The sequence below is a fragment of the Microchirus variegatus genome (assembly GCF_963457635.1).
Source record: "Microchirus variegatus genome assembly, chromosome: 3".
Lineage (NCBI taxonomy): Eukaryota > Metazoa > Chordata > Actinopteri > Pleuronectiformes > Soleidae > Microchirus > Microchirus variegatus.
This window is the reverse complement of record NC_139804.1, coordinates 30121001-30145537: the sequence shown is the minus strand read 5'-3', so window position 1 is coordinate 30145537 and position 24537 is coordinate 30121001. Positions and strand designations below refer to the sequence as shown.

The following is a 24537-nucleotide window of genomic DNA, read 5'->3' as shown; positions in this document are numbered from 1 at the left end:
CTAAAACAAAGACAGAGGAAGAACAAACTCTTGTTACTGTAGTTTGTCCTCCCATTCAATAGGTGGCGGTAGAGAACCCCGGCGTTATAATGCCAACTCCATTTGAAACAGCAGACGTTTACCCAGGAGGAGCTTATTTACGCCATTGAGACTGCGAACAGAACAGCTGGCGAAACATATGATGAGTTGTCACAAGTTCTCTGTGTGAGGACTTTGATGCACGTTTCTTTAATCTGTCATTGACTGTGTGAGCGGACAAATCAGTCAGAATATTTGCACATTTGTGCGGGTGCACATTCAGAAAATGATCAGAGCAGCGCCGACATCTGCTGTGCGGTGACCACTGAGGATGAGCACCACAGCGTGCGGACGTTTCCACGCGAAGGATGGATCATTTTGTTTAAAACTGGTCAACACACTGTGGTAAAAAAAGACTGTTTTGACAGCTTCCGGTGTGGGTTTCCCTTCCTCGGTGCTCCGTGTGGTTAGTACACGTCCTCTCGGAGAGCGGCGGTGTCTCGGTCATGCCCAGGTCGAGTCGACGGTACAAACCGCTGCAGCAGAGCAACGGCAGCGGCTCCTTCAGCGGCTGTGAGCGGGTTCGAATGCCTCGGGCCCGGGTGTTGCTGCTGTGTCTCCTCGGGATTCTGGTGCTGACTCTGGTGCTGGGAGTCTATCTGTCCAAAGACAGCACCAGTGCACATGTGAACCGCACACCGGCTGTGGACCTGGCCAAAGACAGGGTGAGCTTATTAATAATAATAATAATAATAATAATAATAACAATAACATGATTTTACATTTATTTAAAAGTGCATTATGTAATAAATCTAAAGCAACTGGCCATAAAATCCTCCTAATATGTTACAGAGACTCAGGAATAATGTTCATATAACAAACTGAACTCACCAACAACAACAGTGCAGCCAAAATATTTGCATTAAAAAAAATATTTTGCAGACTGCAAATCATGTTTATGTTTTGAAATCATGTTTTGGCATGTGGCGCCACCTACAGCCGTCTACCAATCATTGCAGTCAGTAGAGTCACTGGTGCCGAGCAACCACGGGTTGCCAGTTATGTCAGAAAAGGAAACCTAAAAGACCTCGGTATTTTGAATTTGAGTAACCGTATTTTTGTTAAATGATGAACATGAATACATTATTCAACCTGCTACTATAACATGCTCTTTTCAGTAATGTGTCTGTAGTGACAAATATATGGTATTTACATAAGTATAGTTTGTAGAACATGTGTGTATATATATAGTGTAAATGTGTCAGACCATGTGTCATAATAACAAGAAAACATTTGAAAATATTTGTAGAAATCTTTATTTGGCAAATGACAAACTGAATTCACCTTTTAATAACCCAAATTTGAGCCGGCTCACTGGGCTCCTTCCCACCGAGAAGTCAGAAATGAATCAACCATAACATTCAACCCGCTAAAACTAATGTTTCTGTTCAGGAATGCAAGTAAATGACTATAATTTGACTGATTCTGTCCTTTAAATCTGTCTTAAATATCCTCGACAGTAGTTTTATGGGCTCTCTCCTCCTCCCTCCACTCTTCTCACTACTCAAACAAAACTGTAAATTATTTATGCAAAGAATCCGGTTTAGGAGTTTGTCCTGCTCAGTGGTGCACACGTATAAAGACAGACGGATAAACAACATAAGGTAAATACAATGGAAAAGATTCACAACAGAGTGAATATAATTTAAAACAAATGTTAGTGCAAACTGTCAGAAAGCAATTTTACTCGCTGCCTAATTGTTTCGTTCATTTGTGTTGATCTTGCTGCCTCTTGTGTCCAGTTGTCCCACAAAGCCAGCAAATGTTCACCGGCTCAGATCCGCCGCCTGGCCTCTCAGGTGGACGGGAGTCGTCTGTGGGAAACGTACATGAGGCCCATCCTGATAGAGCGGCTCCCGGGGACAGAGGGCAGTCTGATTGTACAGCAGGTGTGTGTGTATGTGTGTGTATGTGTGTGTGAGGGAGAGTCCATGTATAGTCAATGACTCTGTTCTCTCTAATTTATCTTTAATCAAACCTCTCATGTTCTCTCTCAGCACATCACCTCCACCATATCCTTGCAGTCGGCCGGCTGGTCCGTGGAGCTCGACTCCTTCCAGTCTTCGACCCCTCGAGGCCTGGTCGCCTTCACTAACATCGTAGCTACTCTGGACCCTGCGGCACCGCGGAGGCTGCTCCTGGCCTGTCACTACGACTCCAAGCTGCTGCCTCCAGATCCTCGGGCCCCAGAGAAGGTGTTTGTGGGAGCGAGTGACTCGGCGGTGCCGTGTGCCATGATCCTGGAGCTCGCCACTTCTCTGGACGCCCAGCTGAGATCATTGAAACAGCAGGTACACACTGTGTTTGATGAGGGTTTTTTTTCCACATCCTGTCAGTTAGTTTACTATTGGTAGAATAATTTAAGTAGCTGTTTAATACTTTCCATATTCTTTCCAAAGATGTGAGAATATTACCTTTTCCCCCCTTATTCTCTCATTTCATGCCTCTGCAGTTTAGGATAGAAAATGCTGACTCTAGCCTGGTGTATTGAGTGCAGTGGTTATTTTTGTATCTTTCCAGAGGCTGTGCTGTCCATAGTTTGAGATAGTAAGATCACACACACACTTTCTTTCTTGCAACACCCCTGCAGGAAGAGAAAAAGCACTCAGTTGCTCCTTTTTTTGTGTGCAAAAAGTGCATTCTCGTTTGACTTCCTCCCTTTGGTCTCGTAGAAACTCCCGGTGACCCTTCAGCTTGTGTTCTTCGATGGCGAGGAGTCGTTTGAAGAGTGGACCGCCACAGACTCGCTGTACGGCTCTCGTCACCTGGCGGAGCGGATGTCCAACACGCCTCACCCCGCTGCTTACTCACCCACCACCATGATCCAGGCTGTGGTGAGGAAACCAGAAATAAACACATCCCCAGCTCCTCTTTGGTCGTCCCCACATCATGATCCTGACATGCGATTAGATCATATTTAGCAGCACGTTTTAAATGTCTTCTTATAATGGAGAGCATCTAAATCTGAGTTAATTTTCAAAAGTCAAGCCTCGTAGCACACTTTTCTTTGCTATACAGAGAATTTGAAACAAGATGCATCATTACCACAGGAGATCAATATAATCAAAATATTAATTACTATACTCTGATACAGGGATGAGAGCTTACAGTTATGAAAATACAAATATTTATGTATCGCATTTTAGATCAGCATGGAACACCGAACAGCTAAATTACAATTCTTTACAAATTTCAGCTTTGAAAGCAATTTTTTAAGTTAGTTTTTTAAGTTTTATAGGACAAAGTTTGCCACGACCAATGTCCAGTCCCCACTTTTGACCACTGACTGCTCTTTTCTAACTCGGACCTCTCTCCACAGGACTTATTTGTGCTGTTAGATCTACTCGGCGGAGCTGATCCACTGATTGCGAATCACTTTGACAACACAGCGCGCTGGTTTGACCGTCTGATTGCTGCAGGTGAAACTTCATTTTCATAAAGTCCTTTTTTTTGTGCTTTGTGTGTTAGTCTTTGTACACAAGAACGAATGTTTAATACTGAATGGGACTGCATACAGTGTTGTACTTTTACGTGCAACGACAACAAAGATTGTGATTCCCTCGTCCTCAGAGAAGCGACTCCACCGACAGGGTCTTTTGACGTCTCACCCGTCAGAGCAGACGTACTTTAGGAAGGACGTGTATCTTGGACCTGTACAAGACGACCACATCCCCTTCCTTCACAGAGGTGAGTGATGACACCAAGTGGATTTTCCCTATCACTTTTAGTTTATAACGCATTTAACATTAGATAGTATTGCTGCCGTTTAAACATTTATAGACTGTTCCTTTTTATTTTTGCTGTACATTTTTGGTTTTGAAATCAAAAGACTTTATCCTTCACGTGAGGGTCACGAGGCTGCTGGTGACATTCCCAGCTGACCTAGGTAGGGTGAAAGGTGGGGGGTGCACTCTGGATCATTCCCAACCATTAACACTCACATTTACACCTTCTGACCAATTAACCTCTGCATGTTTTTGGACTGTGGAGAAAACTCATGTGCACATGGGGAGAACTTGTTCTGATTGGGTCATAAACCCGAGAAACACACTAACCACTAGTCCACCGTGTCGCCATGTCACTTTGGAACACAACATTTTTGGTCTATCGTCAGCTGAGGAGGCGAGACAGTCTCGCAGAGCACAGGTTGCAGTCTGCTCTATTTTTCTCATCGTAACCCCAAACCGATGATATAGCGACACCTGCTCCGATTATCACCGCACACCGGCTCAGCTCACTTGAAGATACCGAAAGTGATATTGGGTGCAGCAGTGTTGGAGACGCACACGAGCGCATCATCAGACCTGATACCTGATACTGGAATTGGTCATTTACCACAACTGTAAGGTGCAGGGCTTTTTGGACAGAGAGGTGTGAAAGAGAGAGGGAAAGACATGATTCAGGTAAAAAAAAAAAAAAAAAAAAACTACTTTTGAAGTGGAAACTGAGCTTTGGAGAGGCAGAGTCAGGTAAATGACACCATCACTGCAGCATCAGGGGAGAATCATCCCTCCATTTGTCATCTGCTGCTTTATCATCTGCCACCAGACTGCTGCAGCTCCTCCAGAATGATGCTGTGTTTAATCCGCCCTGCAGAGTGACTACAGTTTAAGACTCTGGTGCAGTGAATTCTTCCCTTATTTATTCATGGCTCATCATTACTGCCACAGATGTCACTGACTGTCGCTGTCCATCTCCCTCAACCTCCCTCCTCAACTAACACAATAAACAATAAAAAAAAACTGTAACTTATTGGGTTTTAACATTTTGACCTTGTGAAAACATATAGATGGTAGAAATGACATTATTGGGAAAGAAACGTACACTGTTTCCAGACATGCATTGTCAATAAAGTTTTCATAAGCAGCAAACTCAGTCGTGTGGACTTTTATGTGTGTCTCCTCTCACACATAAACGAGGCTGAGCGTTATTTATGTGCGTTTTCCAAGCGTTTATCACTTTATTGGTTTATCACTAATTAATTGATGGTGTATGAGGCCGAAAATTGCTCATTTGATTATTTTACGTTTTTATAGTATGTAAATGGCTGCTGACTGCTAAGTCATCACTACCTTCCTCTTTCCTCCCCATCTCCAGGTGTCCCTGTGCTGCATGTCATTGCCACTCCCTTCCCACAGTTCTGGCACAAGCTGGACGACACGGAGCAGAACATGCACCGCCCCACTGTGGAGAACCTGACCAAGATCCTGGCTGTGTTTCTGGCTGAATACCTGGGTTTCTGAACACTCTTGACTCTTTGACGGATATCTGTGTGGTCCACCCAGCTGTCACACGAGGAGCTGTGCTCACTTTAAACCAGCGCCAGAGCACGTGTGCCGTTCATCTCACTGGTGGTGATCAATGACCAAGATGCACAACAAGATCCCCCAATGAAATAAACCGTACTGAACTGGACACCAGCTTCACTTCACCAAACACACGTCTCCACTGAACTGTCCAGGCTTTGTTGTCTCACACACAATGTCCCAAATATCTGGGCATATGTGGTGGACACAGAGTCTAAATTAAAATATTATAGTAATTTCTTACGAGCATGATACCTGAGGAGTAGGAAGATTATACGATATGTTTGCTTCATTCTTTAAAAAAAGAAAAGCCTTTATTTGCTGAATCTGCAGTATATTATCAGGAAGCACAAATGTCTTTTTAAAGACTGACTTCTCAACCTGAGTTAATCTAACGTGAGCTGCTGTGAATACAGGTCACAACGGTGACAACTTTACTTGAGTGAAAATCATCTTGGCTTTATTTACAACCAGCCGGTTTATGTCTGCTAGCTATGTTACACGTGACTATCCTGCACTTTTTCTGTCAGTTTAATGACGGGAGAGTGAAAATCCAACAAATGCCTCTGAAACGAAAGACGAGGAGAGAAAAGGATGCAATAAAGTTTACATTGTGTTAACAACTTTCAGGATTAGGTTCACCTGTGGGAAGTCAAAATCACTGAAAGATTCCGTTACTAGAAACACAGTATGTACAGTAGTGTGCACATTTTAACAATGGAGTCCCAGCGTATCTTCAGTACACTTTACAGTCCATTTGTGAACTGGTTTGTTGAATTTAATCCAGACATGTGATGCTTACTTTTACGTTTTTTTTTTATCATGTTGTCTATATTCGTATGAGTCCAATTGCGATGTCTAATGTGTCACATTTTGGTCATGAATATGTACGTATGTGTAAAAAATGGACTATATATTCTAGAAGTAAAACAGTGTATCAGAAGTTTACTTGGACGTGTGAAGAACTAGTTTCAAGGAAGGCGGTGGATGAAGGTGGTTATGGGTTTGCTGGGGGCCTGGATTTGTGTAGAGGGAAGCAATGGGTACCAGAAAGCTGCATGACAAAACAAGACATTTTTTAATATATTTTATATTTCAAAATGTGAACTCATGACCATAAAAGACAGAGCAGAATAATTCAATTAAAAAAAGCTGAAAACAAAAATGTATTTTTCCACTTTTTATGTAGCACTTAGGTCGACCTACAGTAAATGGAAACACAGCTAACATTGACGTGATTGTTTACACCTGTGTACATCTTTCAACTGTGACCTGTTGAAATGGCTACTGCGTTTTTTGTTTAGTTTTTTTCTTAAATTTAACCTTTATTTAACCAGGTAAACGACAGACGGAACACTAAACCTGGGATCTACAAAAGATAGGGGGCGACAAAACGTATTTGCTACGTCTAGTCTGCCGCACGCTACGGAAGAAGAAGAAGAAGAGGAGGCGGAAGGAGAGAGGTTTCTGACATTTGTGGGCTTCCGTAGACACGGAAGTCGTGTTTCACGCCGGGGGTTGCTTTCGCGTGACATTCACCGGTGTGTCCGCGGCTGGAGGTTGCGCGAACGGAGGAATAACATCACTTTTCTCGACGTAGCTGTTGTCAAAATGAGAGTACTAAACGCCGGACTGTCTTTGGCTAAAGCGCATCTTTTAGCGCCAGGGAGCGTCACTGTTAAAAAGGTGACCTGGAGTGTTATTCAATCATGTCTTTAATCATCGGACTCCAGTGCTGACCGGTTGGTGGTTTGATAATTGGTCTTCTTCTGTGGTTTTGTCTCGACAGTTGCTCATCAACAGCTGTCGGTCATGCTCCTCCGGTGTCTTCCCCAACGAGAGGATCCGCAACATCGGCATCTCGGCTCACATCGACTCGGGGAAGACGACGCTTACCGAGCGTGTCCTCTTCTACACCGGCAAGATAGCGGCGATTCACGAGGTGAGCGGCGGCGGAAGGCAGCGGTTGTTCACGGTGAACGTTTTCACGTGTGTGCTGTTTGCCGCTGGTGGGTTAAATGAGCTGTTTTGTGGATTGCAGGTGAAGGGGAAGGACGGTGTCGGAGCCACCATGGACTCCATGGAGCTGGAGAGGCAGAGAGGCATCACCATCCAGTCAGCTGCTACATACACAGTGTGGGAGAACCACAACATTAACATCATCGACACACCAGGTAATAAAATACTATATCTGCGTCTGATCAGACATACAAGGACTTACTTAACACCACCAATCCAAAAAATAATAGCAAAAATAATAATTCTATATTATCTAAAGGTGTGAAAATGTGCATTTGGCTTCACAGGTTATTTTAAAAATACACCAAACAAACCACAACATTATCAAATAGATTACAGAGCTCAACTTGTGGCATGGTATGTCAGTATTAATATATCACATACTCTATCTTTATACTGTGTGGGGGTCAGTGTTCTACCTCTATACAGCCATTTCCTATTGCTTTGTCAATTTTACTTACAGAAGTTACGATTATTTCAATCTTTTTCTGTACAACTTTAAAACACAGAGCATGTACTTGTTGTGGTATATTGTATATGTACCCTTATTTGCCATTAAAAAAAAAAGATTTATCTGGAACAAAATATGTTATAGCACGTACCTGAAAACAACAAAAATGTACATCTTAAACCGTGTGAATATGCAACAGCTTCATACAACAGAGATGAAATAAAACACGTTATAGCTTCATTATAATGTGTTTTGCATGTTGTCAGATTAAGTAAAAGAACAAGAAAAAGTTACTTGCATGTTATAACCCGATTAAATATATTTACATAAATGTGATCAGCGTATGTGGCCTGTAAGAAAAGTGAACTCGCTCCAGGACTCAAAGGTCTCACTAAATCATTATGTTTACTTTGCTGTCTCTCTAAACATCCAACGTCCACTCTGTGTCCCACCAGGTCACGTGGACTTTACCATCGAAGTGGAGCGAGCGCTGCGCGTGCTGGACGGAGCGGTGCTGGTTTTGTGCGCCGTGGGAGGCGTTCAGTGTCAGACCATGACCGTGAACAGACAGATGAAACGCTACAACGTGCCCTTCCTCACATTCATCAACAAGTTGGACCGATTGGGAGCCAACCCCAACCGAGCCCTGCAGCAGATGAGGTACAAATATGAAATGTATCTTAACCAAGAAAGAAAGATATACTCCTGACCTGTCTGGTAAACTGGTAGATACTGTATTCCTGTATAAAAATTAGGTAACACTAGATTAGGGAACACACATTCACCATTTACGAGGTGCTTACTAATACTAACATATATAAGTAGCATACTAGCCCTTTATTAGTAATCATTAAAGGGATACTTCACCGATTTGAATGTGGCCTTTTATTGCTAGAATAGCAGTAGTATTTTTTCGAAAATGTGCTTCCCTCCCTCAGTTTTTCACTGAGTTGTAAAAAAATACAAAATTCCATTTTCAAAAATTGCCCTACTGTGATGCAAAACGTGTCATTTGACTCACAGTAGGGCACATTTGGATAAGGGAAAACAGATTTTTTTACAAGTCAGGGAAAAACTGAGGGAGGGAAGCACATTTTCCAAAAAATACTACTGCTATTCTAGCAATACAAAGCCACATTCAAATCGGTGAAGTATCCCTTTAAGTACATATTAATACATTATTCTACATAACCTTATTCTACCTCTATTACGACATGAAATAATATTTTTCCGACATAAGGTGTTAATACATGCTTAATATTTACTAATTTAGGCTTAGTAAGCACCTAGTTAATGATGAGTATATGTTCCCTAATCATAAGTGTTACCTAATTTGTTAGCCACATTGACGCTAGATGCTTACTTGTGCTTTATGTACAAACTGTAGCAGAATTAAACACGCATGTCTGTCTTTGAGTCACTGTTAAACATGAAATTGTGACAAGTAATCCACAAGCAGTGTTGTAATCAGCTGTTTTTTTTCCTCTTTAGAACCAAGTTGAACCACAACGCTGCCTTTGTGAGCATCCCCATCGGTCTGGAGGGAAACATGCGCGGCATTATTGATCTTGTACAGGAGCGCAGCATCTATTTTGAAGGACCATTCGGGTAAGGGGTTCTCCTCTTGGAGCTCAGTCTCTTTATTTGTGTAATTCCAAAAGTGTTCAGTTTTTACCAACAAGAAATGTTTCTTTATACCTTGAGTGAGAGCAGTAGAAGATAAGTTGTCTACAGTAGAATCCCTAAACCTGTATGATAATGATAATAATAATGGAATCAATACAATCTGTTTCCTCCCCCCTGTAGTCAAAATATCCGCTATGATGAGATCCCTGCAGATTATCGTGCAGAGGCTGAGGATCGGAGACAGGAGCTCGTGGAGTGTGTGGCCAACGCTGATGAAATCTTAGGAGAGATGTTCTTAGAGGAAACGATTCCTACCAATGAAGACTTGAAGGTTTGTGTTTCTTGAGAGAGTGCATGAACTACAACTTACTCAACATTGAAGTGTGTGTGGAAAAAAATCCCACCCAGACATTCAGGTACAGTTGCAACAGTTAAGAATAAACAAAGTAAGTGACTGAATAGGAGAATAAAAATTTAGAGTGCAAAGCTAGGATTCGATTTATTTGACAATTATTTTCTCGATTAATCTTTTGGTCCATAAAATGTCAGAAAAAACGTTGATCAGTGTTTGTCAAACCTGGAAATGCTGATGTTCTCGAATGTCTTGTTTTGTCCACAAACCAAAATGATTCAGTTTGAATGATTTCTTTGTTATGTGGAGCAAAGAAACAAAGAAAATATTCACATTTAAGAAGCTAAAACAATCAATAAAATCAATTGTTTTAATAATGAAAAAAAGCTTCAAACTAGTTTAATTGATTATTAAAATATTTGACAATTTAGTGATCGATTAATTGTTTCAGCTCTAGTTATTACAATTTATTCTGTGAATCAAACTTCATAGCATTTCAGTTTAAAATCCCAATGTCAACCTGCTGGTGGTGCTAAAGGACTAATTGAATCTGTTTGTGCAAGGTGATTCAGCTGTTCTTAACTGGAACAAGAACCATTTGTGGCCACATGAAGATAAGTCTGTTGTCCCTTTTTATTGTCTTCCAGGCCGCGATCCGCAGGGTCACAGTGCAGCGTCTCTTTACCCCAGTGTTGGTGGGAACAGCACTGAAAAACAAGGGCATCCAGCCTCTGCTCGACGCCGTCCTCGATTATTTACCGAACCCCACAGAAGTCAAGAACTACGCCATCCTCAATGACGAGTGAGTAGAGTTTTCAGTCTGTAAATAATAATAATAATATGTGAGTTTTTTTTAAAAATATGTTTGATTGTTGTTGTTCTTTTATTTGTGTTAGCGATTCTAGTGAAAAGCTTCAAATGGACCCTACACGAGATGCTTCAAATCCATTTGTTGGTCTTGCCTTCAAACTAGAGGTGAGGCTCTAATGATGAATCAAATCTGTGCAACTTCTTCATCATAATCCCTCATTCCACTATGTTCTGCTGATTCCTTTGACCTCCTCCTCTCATTAACAGGCAGGGAGGTTTGGTCAGCTGACATACGTAAGGGTTTACCAGGGCTGCCTGAAGAAAGGTGAATACATCTACAACACACGCACCAGCAAAAAGGTCCGAGTTCAGAGGCTCGTGCGTCTCCATGCCGACCAGCTGGAGGTGAGTTGCTGTTTTTCTTTTAAAGGCATAATTTGATTCTGTCAGAAGAAACAAATGCAGTTTCTTCCTGTGTTTTTGTGTCTGTTAATCCTTTGTCTCTTTTCCATCTTGTGAAGGATGTGGATGAAGTTTATGCAGGAGATATTTGCGCACTGTTTGGGATCGACTGTGCCAGTGGAGACACTTTCACTTACAGAACCAATGAAAACCTCTCAATGGTGAGTCGCTTTCATGTTCTCACTGGGCTAAAGACGTATGACAGAAGTTTCGACGATGTAGAGATCGTATAATAACAACTTACTCGTTTTGTTGTTGACAGGAGTCGATTCACATCCCAGAACCTGTCATTTCAATGTCAATAAAGCCGACAGACAAGGTAAACATGCTTAAACTCACCTTTTATTTACTGTAACTTTAACTTTAACTCTATAGTTGTAACATCTAACTGTTCCTTGTCTGTGCAGAACGACCTGGACAAATTCTCCAAAGGCATCAATCGTTTCACCAGGGAAGATCCAACATTCAGAGTCCATTTCGACACAGAAAGCAAAGAGACCATCATCTCAGGCATGGGCGAGCTGCATCTGGAAATCTACTCACAGGTACCTCAAGCAAATTCTGCATGTTAAACACACAAGTGCAGTGCCCGTATGAAGTATATATTCCTATAGTGGGAGCTGAAGAAGTTTTTTAGTTATGGTAATGCATGATAAGGAACGTAAAGGCTGACATAGTACAAACACTGTGCAATCTCATTAGGCACAACGCAAATGTTTTAATTTTCGATTAGCATTAGCGAGATATGCCTATCACAGACAGACAGACACAACTTGCTTTATACATAGATGTAACATCCATCCATCCATTTTCTACAGCTTTATCCTCCACAGGGCCACATATACCCTATTTACAAACAACGTTCACTCTCACACCTACAGTCAATTTAGAGTGTCCAATTTACCTAATCACATAATGTATGTTTTTGGACTGTGGAGGAATGACATGATTTATTATATATCGCAATTTTCTTAGCCCCATCCCATAAAAGGAAACACTGGGATCTGGATTATCATGATTGCGTGATGGAAATTGACTCCACCTCAAACCAAATACTACTGAGCCTTTGGTTCAAGGGCATTTTGGAAGTGAATAAACAAATAAATAAAATATGCAAATATAAGAAAAATGGGACTCACATTTTTTATTTAGTTTTATATTTATTGTTCTTAATCATGTACAGTGTATGGATATACAGTGTGTGATGGTGAGACGAAAGACACTAAAATTAAAATTTGATATAGTTTAAACTGATTATATTTCTAACCCATGGTTGTGTGTTTTGCCGTTTCAGAGAATGGAGAGGGAATATAACTGTAGATGTGTGATGGGGAAACCCAAAGTGGCCTTCAGAGAAACCGTCACCGCTCCTGTAACGTAAGTCCTCATCTCCTTATATATACACACACACACACACACACACACACACACACACACACACACACACACACTTGTGATTATACTTATATAGTTGTCAGAACATTGATTAAATCCCAACTCATATCTGTGGCCTTAACCCAAACCTAATTCTAACCCCACAATCAAGTGTTGGATGTGTGAAGGCCACAAGGACCTCTCACTGTTATCTGGTCCTTGCAAAGACAGAAGAACAAACACACAGAGCTCAATACTGAACATTTATATCGTATTAACTGTTTACATCGGACAAAATGCCCTAAAACAACCATAAGGAAGAAGTGAAGGAAATGGTAGTAATCTAAAATGGAATAATCTGTCTTTTGGTTATATAAACTGCATAAAAACACACAATATGGAAAATCCAGCTTCTGTTTTGGTTCTGATGGCAGTGTGACGACTGTCTGGAGTTTAGCTAGTGTTTGCAGTCACAGCCTCTGTGTCACAGTGATGGCATTTAGGCATATGTTCCTTCTGCAGCACTTTAACTCCCTCTGCAGGAGACCAGGTGAACAGCAGTTTCCAGTGAATGATTTCCTGTAAAAAAAAAAGAAAAGAGGCTATAATGTACCTGACCGTGGTTGATGCATTTGTTTCAGTATAAAATGTTAACATGTTAGCCATTACTTGCAGAAATAGAATATACTATTATTTGCTTATTTAATGGAGGCTGCCATCTTCTGATAGCCCTGATTTGGAAATAGCAGCCAGAGCAAGGGTTTAAATAACTGTCATGATGAAAATCATCTTTATTTTATAGTGCATTTAACAGTATGTTGTACCAAGTGTTTACCTGAGACACCATGTCATGCAGCAGTATGTAGTAGTCAAACTTCAGCTGGTCATCCTCAGTTTCCTGAAACAGGTGAAGGAACTTTTTAAAGATTTATACAATATATTTTAAATAGGCACATAACATGGATTAATCGAGGATTATCGAGTAAACCTAACAACAGGTAAAGCACATACCAGCTGTGTGACGTTGGCCACCTGAGCCATGTTGTACAGAGTGTTTTCAGTGGATTCATTCAGCATGATGAAGCTGGCAGCCACGCTGCCCAGACGCCACAGAGGCTCCATGCCAGGGTCAATGTGACCATAGCTGTCTATAAATTCAAGATCGGTTCGATTTAAAAACCACAAACCTTAATGCATATTATTGTAGAGTTTGTTTGTTTTACTTTACATACCGGGTAAATGTGCCGTCACCAGGCTTTGGTTTTTATTCTCTTGGTACCAGGCCTCTTCTTGAGCTTTGGTGTCGATTTTCAGCAGCTCCTCACATGAGGCCTGAACAGAGGGTGAGCGCTGTGGTTCTCCTCTTGGAAACAAAACCTCTGCGGAGCACTTCTCTGTTTTCTAGATGTATTAAAAAAGGCAGATTTGATTGTGAGACACAATTGAAGGAAAAACATACAGAGTAAAGGTGTTGTCCAGAGTGTTGCCATGGCAGCCAGTGAGTCAGTGTTGCGCCACATCATCCATCATACAAACAAACGTGAGCCTCCTTTTATCTGCTCTGAATGATAAAGCATGTCAAAACTGGCCGCACCTGCTTCCTGTGAATCGGGATTATTCAGCAGTTTACTTTAGACTTAAATTTGCTTCTACGGTCTTTATACAACTATGTTACCATTGATGATTGACGATCATTACATTAGTCAGTTTATGCAAAAAGTAATTGTGGCATCTTAACTGACAAATGAGCTGGATCACATATGAAACTAAAGTCTTTGTTTTGATTTTGGTACTTATTAACTAGGCATGGGACGATACCACTTTTTTGTGTCCGATACCGATATCACAAACACAACACATTTGTGTTGAGTCATTTAAAATAAATAAATATATAAACAGCCCAAACATGACTCGGCTTAAAGGCTTTTGCTGATTTTTATTTAAATTTTTTACAGTCTATGCCTAGTGAAGCATGAGATATATAGGATTTTTGGATAGTTTCAGATTTGACAATTTTTATCTGTCTGACACCCGATGCAGTGATTTTGACCAGTATCGGCCCGATATTAACCCATACCGATTCGCATCCCTGCCTTTTTAACATCAGCTCAAACTATTAACTCTATCTATCGTGTATGATTGATAAAGAAACAAAGTTCACCTACATTGCTCATGAAGTCCTGCACTGAGATCTCCAGGTGATACTTTCTTCCAGTGTCTGCCACATTCTGAAAAATGAAAAAAAACAAAACACCATTATCAGACCTTTCCACTGTTCTGTGTTTAGATCAGCATTGCAGAGCTGTCACAGTTGTGTTTATAAGTCATTACTGAAGTCGATCTTACCTCTGCTTTCCCACTGTGAACCCTGTTCAGTGTGAACACTCTGTACGGTGAGCCGTAGCGGGTGTTGAGGTAGTGTCGCACCACGTTGGCTGCTCTGTTAGCAGGGTAGTGATTGGGGTTCAGCTCGCCAGTCGCCATCACATCCTCCTCCTCGGCCTCCTCCACTTCTAAAACTCTCACCTGTTATTCCAGTGTGGACAATGAGAAGACACAGTGAAGACAAAGGAGAAATGCTCTAGTGTAGTGAGGAGGGAGGGACTTTCAGGACCTGAAGGACTTTGGTCCTCGGTTTTCACCAGGGTGGAGCTTTTGACAAATGCCAGTTTAAGTCTACATAGGAAAAGCCTTAGTTCAAGCAGAGCAAAGGGAAAAGGGAAGTAAATGTAAATATGTAGAACTGTAGAGTGAACATGTGTTTTCCTGAAAAGAATGAATAGTCTGAGTCTGATCTTGTTTGTACCTGGAATGCTGAGGTTTCCTGTCAGCTCTATGGCAGGTGGAAAGTTTGATCAGCTCCGTGTTTCAGAGTCAGCTGCTCCTCATGCAAGTGGAAAGATTACTTCCTGCTTCCTTTGACAGCAAAGGTTTAGGACAGCCCCCTTTTTTAAAGACACAGAACTCTTTTCTGATTTTCCGTACCATTTTCCAAATGGGGTTTTGTTACAGTGGTGTGAAAAGATTTCAGATTCATCCATTTAAATGACAAAATATAAAGGCCTATATTATAACTTTTTAACTAGAGGCTTTATATTACCATAACAGATTCATTAATTTCCATTTTATAATCTGAATTAGTTCATAGATTCCTTTATTACCAAATGTGTTATAGTTAAATAGGGCTGAAACAATTTCTAGATAATTACTAAATGAATTGGCAACTGTTTAGATATTTTTCTGTTTTTTCAGCTTCTTAAATGTGAATATTTTCTGGTTTCTTTGCCCCACATAACAAATAAATCATTAAACTGAATTATTTTGGTTTGTGGACATTTGAGACATTTGATAACATCATCATTTCCAGGTTTAGGAAATACTGATCAACATCAACAACATTTTCGGACATTTTATGGCCTTTTTTTACGCAATTAATCGAGAAAATAATAGATTACGAAACATGTCAAAATGTATCAATAAAAATTAAATAGAAAAACATGAATGCCAGTAACATGCCAATGAACTGTTTTGTCTCGTCTGTTGCAGGTTTGATTTCACTCACAAGAAGCAGAGCGGTGGCTCTGGCCAGTATGGTAAAGTTATTGGGGTCCTTGAGCCTCTGGAGCAAGAGCATTCCACCAAGCTGGAGTTTGATGACCAGACTGTTGGCACAAATGTCCCAAAGCAGTTTGTACCCGCTATCGAAAAGGTATGCTCTAATGATGTTGTGGTTCATTTGAAATGAAAACATCAAATGATTTGATTTCACCAGATTCACTCTCTTTGACCATCATGCCGCAGGGTTTCAGGGAGGCCTGTGAGAAGGGACCGCTGAGTGGGCACAAGATCTCGGGAGTCCGATTCGTCCTTGAAGATGGGGCAAACCACATGGTTGACTCCAATGAGATCTCCTTCATCCGTGCAGGAGAGGGCGCTCTAAAGCAAGGCAGGTGTTCAGTTCCTGGAGATCATTATATTTCATTCAATTCTTGTTCTGCTTTGTTGGTTAAACGTTTACACTAACATTGCTTTCAATGTCTTCCCCTACAGCCATGGAAAAAGCCAACACAGCCATCCTGGAGCCAATCATGTCTGTGGAGATCGTAGCACCACAGGAGTTTCAGGGAGCAGTCATTTCTGGTGTCAACCGTCGGCATGGTGTCATCACAGGGCAGGACGGGGCTGAGGGATACTTCACTCTGTACGCTGACGTGAGTCCTGTTTGTACTTTTGCATTTGTATCCAGAGTGTTGTAGCTCACAAGGTTAGCTCCATCATCCCTCACTTCAATTTGTATTTGAGTAATTTCAGCGTCTTCTCCCCCCCCCCCCACCAGGTTCCACTGAATGACATGTTTGGATACGCCTCAGAATTGCGCTCCTGCACTGAAGTAAGTTCAAAGGAAATGTGGTGCATTAATTGTAGATCACATTGATATATTAGAGAAGCAAGAGTGTAGACCTGGTTTCAGAAGTCACGGAAATGATTATAAGAACCAAAAACAGACCTGCAGAACATTCAGGTTTATTTTTAGCATCAGAATCCACTCCTGAAACTTTAATGGATGCTTCAGGACATTTTCAGCTACATTCTTAAGTGTTTCCATGTGTGGTTCCACCTCCATCAATCGTGGCTTAACTAGCATTGTGTGAAACTCATTTGGCAATCGCTGGAATATGAACGACCGCTTTAAGACTCAGATAAGTGTGTTTATGTTTTTGAGACAGCTGACGTCCTCTATCATTGTTTATTCAGGGAAAAGGCGAGTACACCATGGATTACAGCAGATATCAGGCCTGTCTGCCATCCACACAAGATGAACTCATCCACAAATACTTGGAGGCCACGGGGCAGCTGCCTGTAAAGAAGAACAAGTGGAAGAACTGAAGCCTGTTCCTGTTTGCCTAAATGGACTTTGTCATGACACCCTTCCTTCTTTAGGTACCATTTCCTGTCCAACGTCAACCATGAAGCTCCTTTTATTAGTAAAGCCAAACATCATCATGACATTTCACCTTTGCTTTGTAGTAAAACTCTTATTTATTACTTTGATTATGCCACAGTACGTCCTCAAAGTACTGGATTTTTAAGATGGAGATTGATCAGGAAGCTTGGTGTTGAGTTGAGCTTGTAATGGCTTTTGTACTATGTACAGAGTGGTTTTTTATGTAATAATACTTTCAGCAAATACACATACCCTTCTTTTTAATGTGTATTGTGTGCAGGTTGTTAATTTCCCCCACAGTTAAGTAAAGTACACACCACCCTGGATGACAATCTGACACTTCACACATGGCTACGTCCTGCAAAAAAACGCATTAATTTCAGGGTGAGGACTCGCTTTGTCTCACCTGTCCAGAGGTGTCGGTCTCCTCTGCTGTCTCTGGTAAGCTGTTGGGATGAGCCGACATGTCCGTCGACGCAGCCTCAGGTCTGATCGTCACACTGGGTTTCCCATTTACCCCCAATATAACAGCCAGAAAAACAAGAATCCTCAAAGACATTGTAGTTTCCTGGAAAACGCAGACGTTAGAGAAAAAGGGAAAGGAACTTGTGTGAAAGAGTCCAAGCAGGGAAATGACCCTCCCGTCAGTGTGGAGTTATATAACGACCAGGAGGAGCGGAAGCACCAAGGAGAGATTGTCCAGATCATCCTGTCTTCCTGACACCGTTTGCTTATTTTTTTTTTTATCTCTAACTAAACATACTGTTCCACTTTGTCCTGTTCTATTCTTTGTAGGCTCATGTACCAACTCATTTAACCTGTCAGTCGCTAAATGGTTCAACAAATGACGACCTCAGGAAAAAACTTTCCATTACAGCAGCTGCTCATGAAGCACGTTTGATTAATGTAACGCAAAATCTATCAATACTGTTCAAAACCTAAGACAAAGCTGAAGAGTTGAGATGAGCAACCTCAAGACAACTAGAAATCAAAGCTTAACAAAATACTTTTTTGTCGCATTATAAAATAACTACTTCAATTCTAATCTGCACTAGTATATGTTTGATGGATTAAAAAAAGCTTTAGAAAGAAAGCTTGAAAACCATGTTTTTCTTTGCTTTTGGATGAAAGGGAACAATAGAGTGGAAAGAGATTTTTTTTTAACTGGTGACAGGAAGAGGAAACTGGGAAGAAACTGCTGATGAAGTGAATAACCGTAGATATATGCTGGATTTCCTCCATGTTTTTGCAATGTAGCATCTGACACACGCACATCTTTAAATGAGCAGTTGTGTTTTGTTAGGGACATGACACTGACAGAAGCTCAATAATATTACTGCTATTACTACCTCTATGGGGAAATCCAACTTACCGCGCATTAAAACAAAATCAAACTTTGCACGTGCAGTAGGTTTCAGTCCAATGACAAACTCCCTTAGTGAAGACAAGCCAAAAGTCCTATGTTGTACAGCTGCTACAGCTTTGAAACTTGCCATCAAATGTGAAGAAACCTGTGGCTCTATCACTGTGATACACAATTATGAAGTCCATCACTGTTTATATTAAAAACAAACTGAAAACAATTTAAAATCATCTCTGACGATGTTTGTTCAGTTGATGTCAGACTTGCTACATTTCTTTTAGGTCTAGATACAGTTTGTAAAATGTCATTTGATTTTACTCACATTTTCATGATTCTGTCTACACCTGAAATACAGCAAATGTGTATGCATGTTGCAGATATCTGTAACTGTAATTTTGACTAGTAAAAACTGACGAGCAGATATAACTCTTAACTGTAATTTTGATTAGTAAAAACTGACTAGCAGATATCGGTAAATTTAGTTTTGAATAATAGATATCTGTCACTTAAATTTTGACTAGTAAAAACTGACGAGCAGATATATGTAACTTTAGTTTTGAATAGTAAATACTGACAAGCAGATATCTGTAAGTGTAGTTTTGACTAGGAAGAAAATGTGTTGTCTTCCAACCGCCATTTTCTGGAAGTTTTTTTTTTTAATCCAAATGTATTTTATAAAGTCAAAACTAAAAACGAAGATTTCCAAACGACCTCGAGAGGGCAGCACTGCGCCTTTGTCGCGTTTAGCGTGCCACAAACTGTAACCGAAGAAGAGAAGAAGAGTAGTTCGTGTTCCAAATATGGTTGGAAGCACGGAACCGGAGCCGAGCGCCGGGGCTGTTAGCTGACTGACTGAGGTGGTGTGGAGCAAGTGTGCTACATGTGAGTGAAAGCACTTGATTTGACTCGAAAGAAACATGTTTTAGTTAACTCTCTATGGTACACGGGTTGCGCGTTTGTATGCTCCGTTTACTGACACTGACCAAACCTCCTGTCATTGTAGGCTTAACTCAGAAGGAACTGTAAGAAAATGTCACCTCCTCCTCCTCCTCCTGCCCCTGGTCCTCCTCCACCCGCTCCTTCAACTTCACCACACAAGAAGCTGTATCAGACCATAGCCAGCAGCAGGAGTCCTGTAGAGGGAGACAACACAGAGGCGTGTTTACTGCTCAGTCAGAGGGACAGCAGGTGAGAGAAACACTGAGAGGAATGAACATTAGTCTCATTTTATTGTCTGTAATTTGGACAAACATTTCATAACAGTCTTTTCAAGCAGAGAGTAAAATAACGACTATAGTAACTATATCAGTGAAGTAAAAGAACACAAAACACCACTATGTCACACACAAGGAAAGTTACAGTTTGCACTGTATATCTCATTGAGATTAAAAGAGAGACCTGCCCAAGAGAACAGCATCAGGACACTTAAAATTAAAGCTGCATTATGTTATAAATCTAAAGCAACTGGCCATAAAATCCTCCTAATATGTCACAGAGACTCAGGAATAATGTTCATATAACATTCTGAACTCACCAACAACAACAGTACAGCCAAACTATTTGCATTCAAAAAAATATTTTTCTAGACTGCAAATCATATTTATGTTTTGAAATCATGTTTTGCCATGTGGCGCCACCTACGGCCGTCTACCAATCATTTCAGTCAGTAGAGTCTCAGCTGCCGAGCAACCACGGGTTGCCAGTTACGTCTGAAAACGAAACCTCAAATACCTCTGTATTTTGAATTTGAATGTAGTAACTGTTTTTGGCCACATTCTTACATATGGCAACTTTAACTAGTATACAAAAGCTTGTCCATCCATCCATCTTATACCACTTTATCCACCACATGAGGGTCATGGGGCTCACTGGTGCCAATCCCAGCTGACATAGGGTGAAAGGCGGGCTACACCCTGGACAGGTCACCAGTCGATCACAAGGCCACATAGAGACAATCATCCATCCACTCTCACACTCAAACCTGTGGTCAATTCAGAGCGTCCAGTTTGCCTAATCCCCAAATCTGCATGTTTTTGGACTGGGAGAAAACCCATGACACACGGGGAGAACACGCAAACTCAATGCGGAAAGGCCCTTGTTACAACTGGGACATGAACCAACACCATGTCATTTTTTATTTAAAAGTAAAATAAAATGGTGGATAATCTTGTATATTGTACATTCACAGATGTGGAAATGCATGTTATTATTTCCCTTATTGTCTTTGCTGCTATGACACTGTACTTTTCCCCATTGTGGGACTGATAAGGGATTATCTTATCACTTACATTATTAGGGTTAAAGTTCAAAGGTAAATCGCTTACAGGGTATTGTTAAAGGTGCACAGTGAAATTGCTAGAACAGCCCTGTACACCTTTGATGACCTCAGGTGTTAAAAAAAAAAGAAGCAAAATCCATCTTTGCTGACTGGAGCCATCCTTTGAGGGACAACTTTATACTTAGCTACCATGATGTAGAACAAACAGGTTGTGGGTAACACTTTATATCAGGGAACACATATTCACAATTAACTCGGTGCTTACTAATATAAGTAGCATACTAGTCCTTTATTAGTAATATTTAATCACGTATTAACACCTAATTCTACCTCTATTACGATATGAACTAAGTTTTTTCCTACATAACTAAGGTGTTAATATGTGCTTAATATTTACTGATATAGGGCTAGTATGCTAATTATACAATATTATTATTATATATAATGTTGGTAATTACCTAGTTAATGGTGACTAGGTTCCTTAATATAAAGTGTTACCATATTGTGATACTTGATGTTTATATGCGACTGCTGGCAGTAAACCAAATGGCCCCTTGTGGATAATAAAGACATCTTGAACCTTGGTGTCATGCGCTGTGCAACACACACTTTGAGACATTTTTTCCATCAGATTTACAGAATTTGACTGTGTTTAACAGGTGTTTCTAATGTGGGTTTTGTGCTCCAGTTTCAGGAAGGACCTGCAGTGGGTTCTGGTGAACACATATGTGCCGTCTCTCATCCAAGACGGTCCACAGTAAGTCGGTGAACTTTGGTGTCAACCTGATTCCTGTCGACTAACACATTTAATGAAAAGCACTTCCTACGTCACACCGGTACAATGCTTAGCACAGCAGGGCCATTGTGTTATTAGTTTGACCTAAATGCTTTAAAGTTGAAGTCATGACACATGACGCATTTGCTGGAGCGTGACTGTGTGTGTGTGTGTGATTCACGTGACACACAGGTGTGGTCTGGTGGCTCTGTGGATGGCTGCTCACCTTCGACGACCACCGCTCGGCGTCGACATGGAAACCGTGGTTCAGACGGCACGGAGCAGGGGATACACGGCACAGGGTGAAATGTTTTCAGGTAACAAAAACATGCAAATAGTTATTGTCCAGTATATGTAATACTCTCTGTCACAGAGGATCACAGCAGACTGGTTCTGATTGTACGTCCAAGCACTGAATCCTTCCAAAGCCTCAAAGTAACTTGGCTTATGGTCTTACGAACTCTGAAAGTGAAAGAGTGTTGTGTTTATGGCATGCCAAGACATGGCATCTTCATGGACACAGTCCAGTATTGTTGGTGTTAGTGGTACAGACATTTTTGCTACTGCTGAAGCCAACCTGTTTGAGCATTTAAAGCTGTTAAAGCAAAAAAAAAAACAACAACTCGTCAACTACATCATCAAATTTGAAACGAGTAAGCAAGTTCTACTGAAAAAGAATAGCGACCCTTCTTAGAAGAAAAAACAAATGAACATGAACTGAGAACTGTACGCTTACTTCAAAAATTCAAAAAATAACAATGAATATGAGCGAGGTTATTTGTAACACTGAGCGGGGCTCCATCCGAGTCAGATACAGGATGCTTTTAGTGTTGATTTACTCATTACACATACTGTGTAAACTGTTCCTTTGTGTTTATTTCTCATTTATATTACCAGCTAACAACATGGCCCTGCTGGCAGAAGAGATCTGTGACTGTCCGGCTGAACTTCTGTCTGGAGGTTTAAGCGGTAACAACGCTGCAACCATCGTCAAACACCTGTGGGGGAGACAGCCTGTGCTCATCCCGTATCCTTAACCCAAAGCCAAACCGCTACAAGAGCTGTTTTAATGCTAATATCAGGGCAAGAATAAAACACTGAACACTTTTCAAATTTCAGATAACAATCAGGAAATGCTCAGATAAAAAATAAAGCATTTTTAAATAAGTGACAACAAGTTCCAGTGCAGAACTTCCATCACCCCCTGTGGACCTCACTTTTTATGTGCACTGTGCACTGTGCATGAGCTTTTGCTTTACTCGCGCTGTGTGCTTCTTCTTATTTCTTTGCTTAGTTGTGACATAAAATGCGTCACACACAAAATACTCCTTTACTGGGAAACACTTCATGTGGCACTGATAGAAAAGTCTTAGAAAGGTTGTTTATGTTTCTTTGAATGTATATTTGACTTATCTATGTATTATACAGTGTTGTTCGTGTTGGACCGCACAATTCTTTGACAGTATGTACAGATACGATGAGGACTATAACCATGAGCCATGTCAGCGCAGCGGCCACAGGGCACACTGGGCTGTTGCCTCAGGTAAGACCAGATAGTTGGTCAATCAGAGGGAGGCTTTGACACTAAACTGAAATATGATAATGTTGTTTTATAATGTTTGTTTTTATATATTTGGTTGATTGAGCATTCAAAGATCAGATGGTGTCATATAATCATGCTCTCAGAATGTTACTGAGGAGGCCTAGATGGTGCAGTGTTAGTGAAATGTGCATGTCAGTGCACGTTAATACTCTTCAAACTGTTTTAAGGAGTCTTTCTTGACGAGTTGTGACGCGGTCCTGACCAAAATCAGATTAGGCACTGTTCATTATCAGTCCCAGCTCTGGAGACATGGAACAGGTCCCTTCTTTTGAGAGTATAGTTACTTATGTTTATATACTTTTATAGACACTGTACATCATTATTATTATTTGTGCTTTATAAGTCCAGAGGCTTCTCTGCAGGGATACATTTCAATGGCAATCTAGTGTAAATCAGTCTTATTTAAAACGCCTTCACAAAATAAACCTGATTTCATGAAGTAAGCTTGGTTTATCTGGTCATTTTGCTCTCGTCACAAAACTGCAACCTTTCTCTCCAGGTGTTCTCCTCGGTTTGGATCAGGGAAGTGTCAGTGAAAAGCACCATCAGACTGATCCCAGTCTGCCGTGGCTCCACCTGCTTAGCGACACCAGTTTCACTTGTCCCGTTGGCAGCTCAGGATTTAGAGAGGTTTACGTCCTGGCGAAGCAGGGGAAGAGTCTGCGCTACCAGCTGTGGAGCCTGGACAGTTTAGCTCAGAGCAATGAGCAACTGAGGACTATGGATCCACAGAGAGCTAATGACGGGGCACGGTATGTGGTCCCTGAAGACGGTGTGGAGGCCGGGCTGGCTGGACAGGCGGTGCTGCTCCACACAAGGACACAGGAGTGGTATAATAAGTGTGAGTGACACTGCTCACCGAAAAGACACTGAAATTGTTGGGTGCCAAAGTGCACGTGCGTGTGTGATCCTACAGTAAATCACATTGGACATAAAAACTAATTTCTCAGGTTTAAAACAATACATTTTTAAATTTATTCAGCTGGGCTTTACAAAAGACTTAAATACAATGAAGATATTGTATGTCGAACGATTGGTTGATATGACAATATATTTATTGTGAGATATTATTAAAAAAGAGAAAATCAGGAATCA

At 41.0% G+C, this 24537-nt stretch overlaps 4 protein-coding genes across 4 annotated transcripts; 3 read left to right on the top strand and 1 right to left on the bottom strand.

Moving 5' to 3' along the window:
* Window positions 1–524: 524 nt before the first annotated feature.
* On the top strand, window positions 525–5321 carry qpctla (glutaminyl-peptide cyclotransferase-like a; the record flags this gene model as incomplete). The annotated part of the gene is made up of 7 exons (XM_083886496.1): window positions 525–743; window positions 1821–1967; window positions 2076–2369; window positions 2751–2912; window positions 3398–3497; window positions 3649–3765; window positions 5176–5321. The coding sequence occupies 7 exons, from the start codon at window positions 525–527 to the stop codon at window positions 5319–5321; spliced, it is 1185 nt and encodes a 394-aa protein (XP_083742622.1).
* Window positions 5322–6899: 1578 nt separating this feature from the next.
* gfm1 (G elongation factor, mitochondrial 1) lies at window positions 6900–17762 on the top strand. The gene is made up of 18 exons (XM_083887341.1): window positions 6900–7070; window positions 7174–7326; window positions 7426–7558; window positions 8310–8514; window positions 9346–9462; window positions 9661–9811; window positions 10480–10634; window positions 10729–10807; window positions 10910–11047; window positions 11164–11265; window positions 11367–11423; window positions 11512–11649; window positions 12399–12481; window positions 16025–16187; window positions 16280–16424; window positions 16529–16689; window positions 16815–16868; window positions 17234–17762. The coding sequence occupies exons 1-18, from the start codon at window positions 6996–6998 to the stop codon at window positions 17363–17365; spliced, it is 2241 nt and encodes a 746-aa protein (XP_083743467.1). The 5' UTR covers window positions 6900–6995; the 3' UTR covers window positions 17366–17762.
* Window positions 12758–15351, bottom strand: lxn (latexin). Its single transcript, XM_083887342.1, has 7 exons — window positions 15285–15351; window positions 14825–15004; window positions 14644–14706; window positions 13711–13879; window positions 13490–13626; window positions 13314–13376; window positions 12758–13057 (listed from the first exon to the last, which is right to left on the bottom strand). Exons 2-7 carry the CDS (start codon window positions 14960–14962, stop codon window positions 12932–12934), a joined length of 696 nt encoding a protein of 231 aa, XP_083743468.1. The 5' UTR covers window positions 14963–15004; window positions 15285–15351; the 3' UTR covers window positions 12758–12931.
* Window positions 17763–19630: 1868 nt separating the features above from the next.
* Window positions 19631–24526, top strand: actmap (actin maturation protease). The gene is made up of 7 exons (XM_083886448.1): window positions 19631–19668; window positions 19790–19974; window positions 21753–21821; window positions 22032–22156; window positions 22737–22866; window positions 23312–23382; window positions 23942–24526. The coding sequence occupies exons 2-7, from the start codon at window positions 19817–19819 to the stop codon at window positions 24289–24291; spliced, it is 903 nt and encodes a 300-aa protein (XP_083742574.1). The 5' UTR covers window positions 19631–19668; window positions 19790–19816; the 3' UTR covers window positions 24292–24526.
* Window positions 24527–24537: the final 11 nt, after the last annotated feature.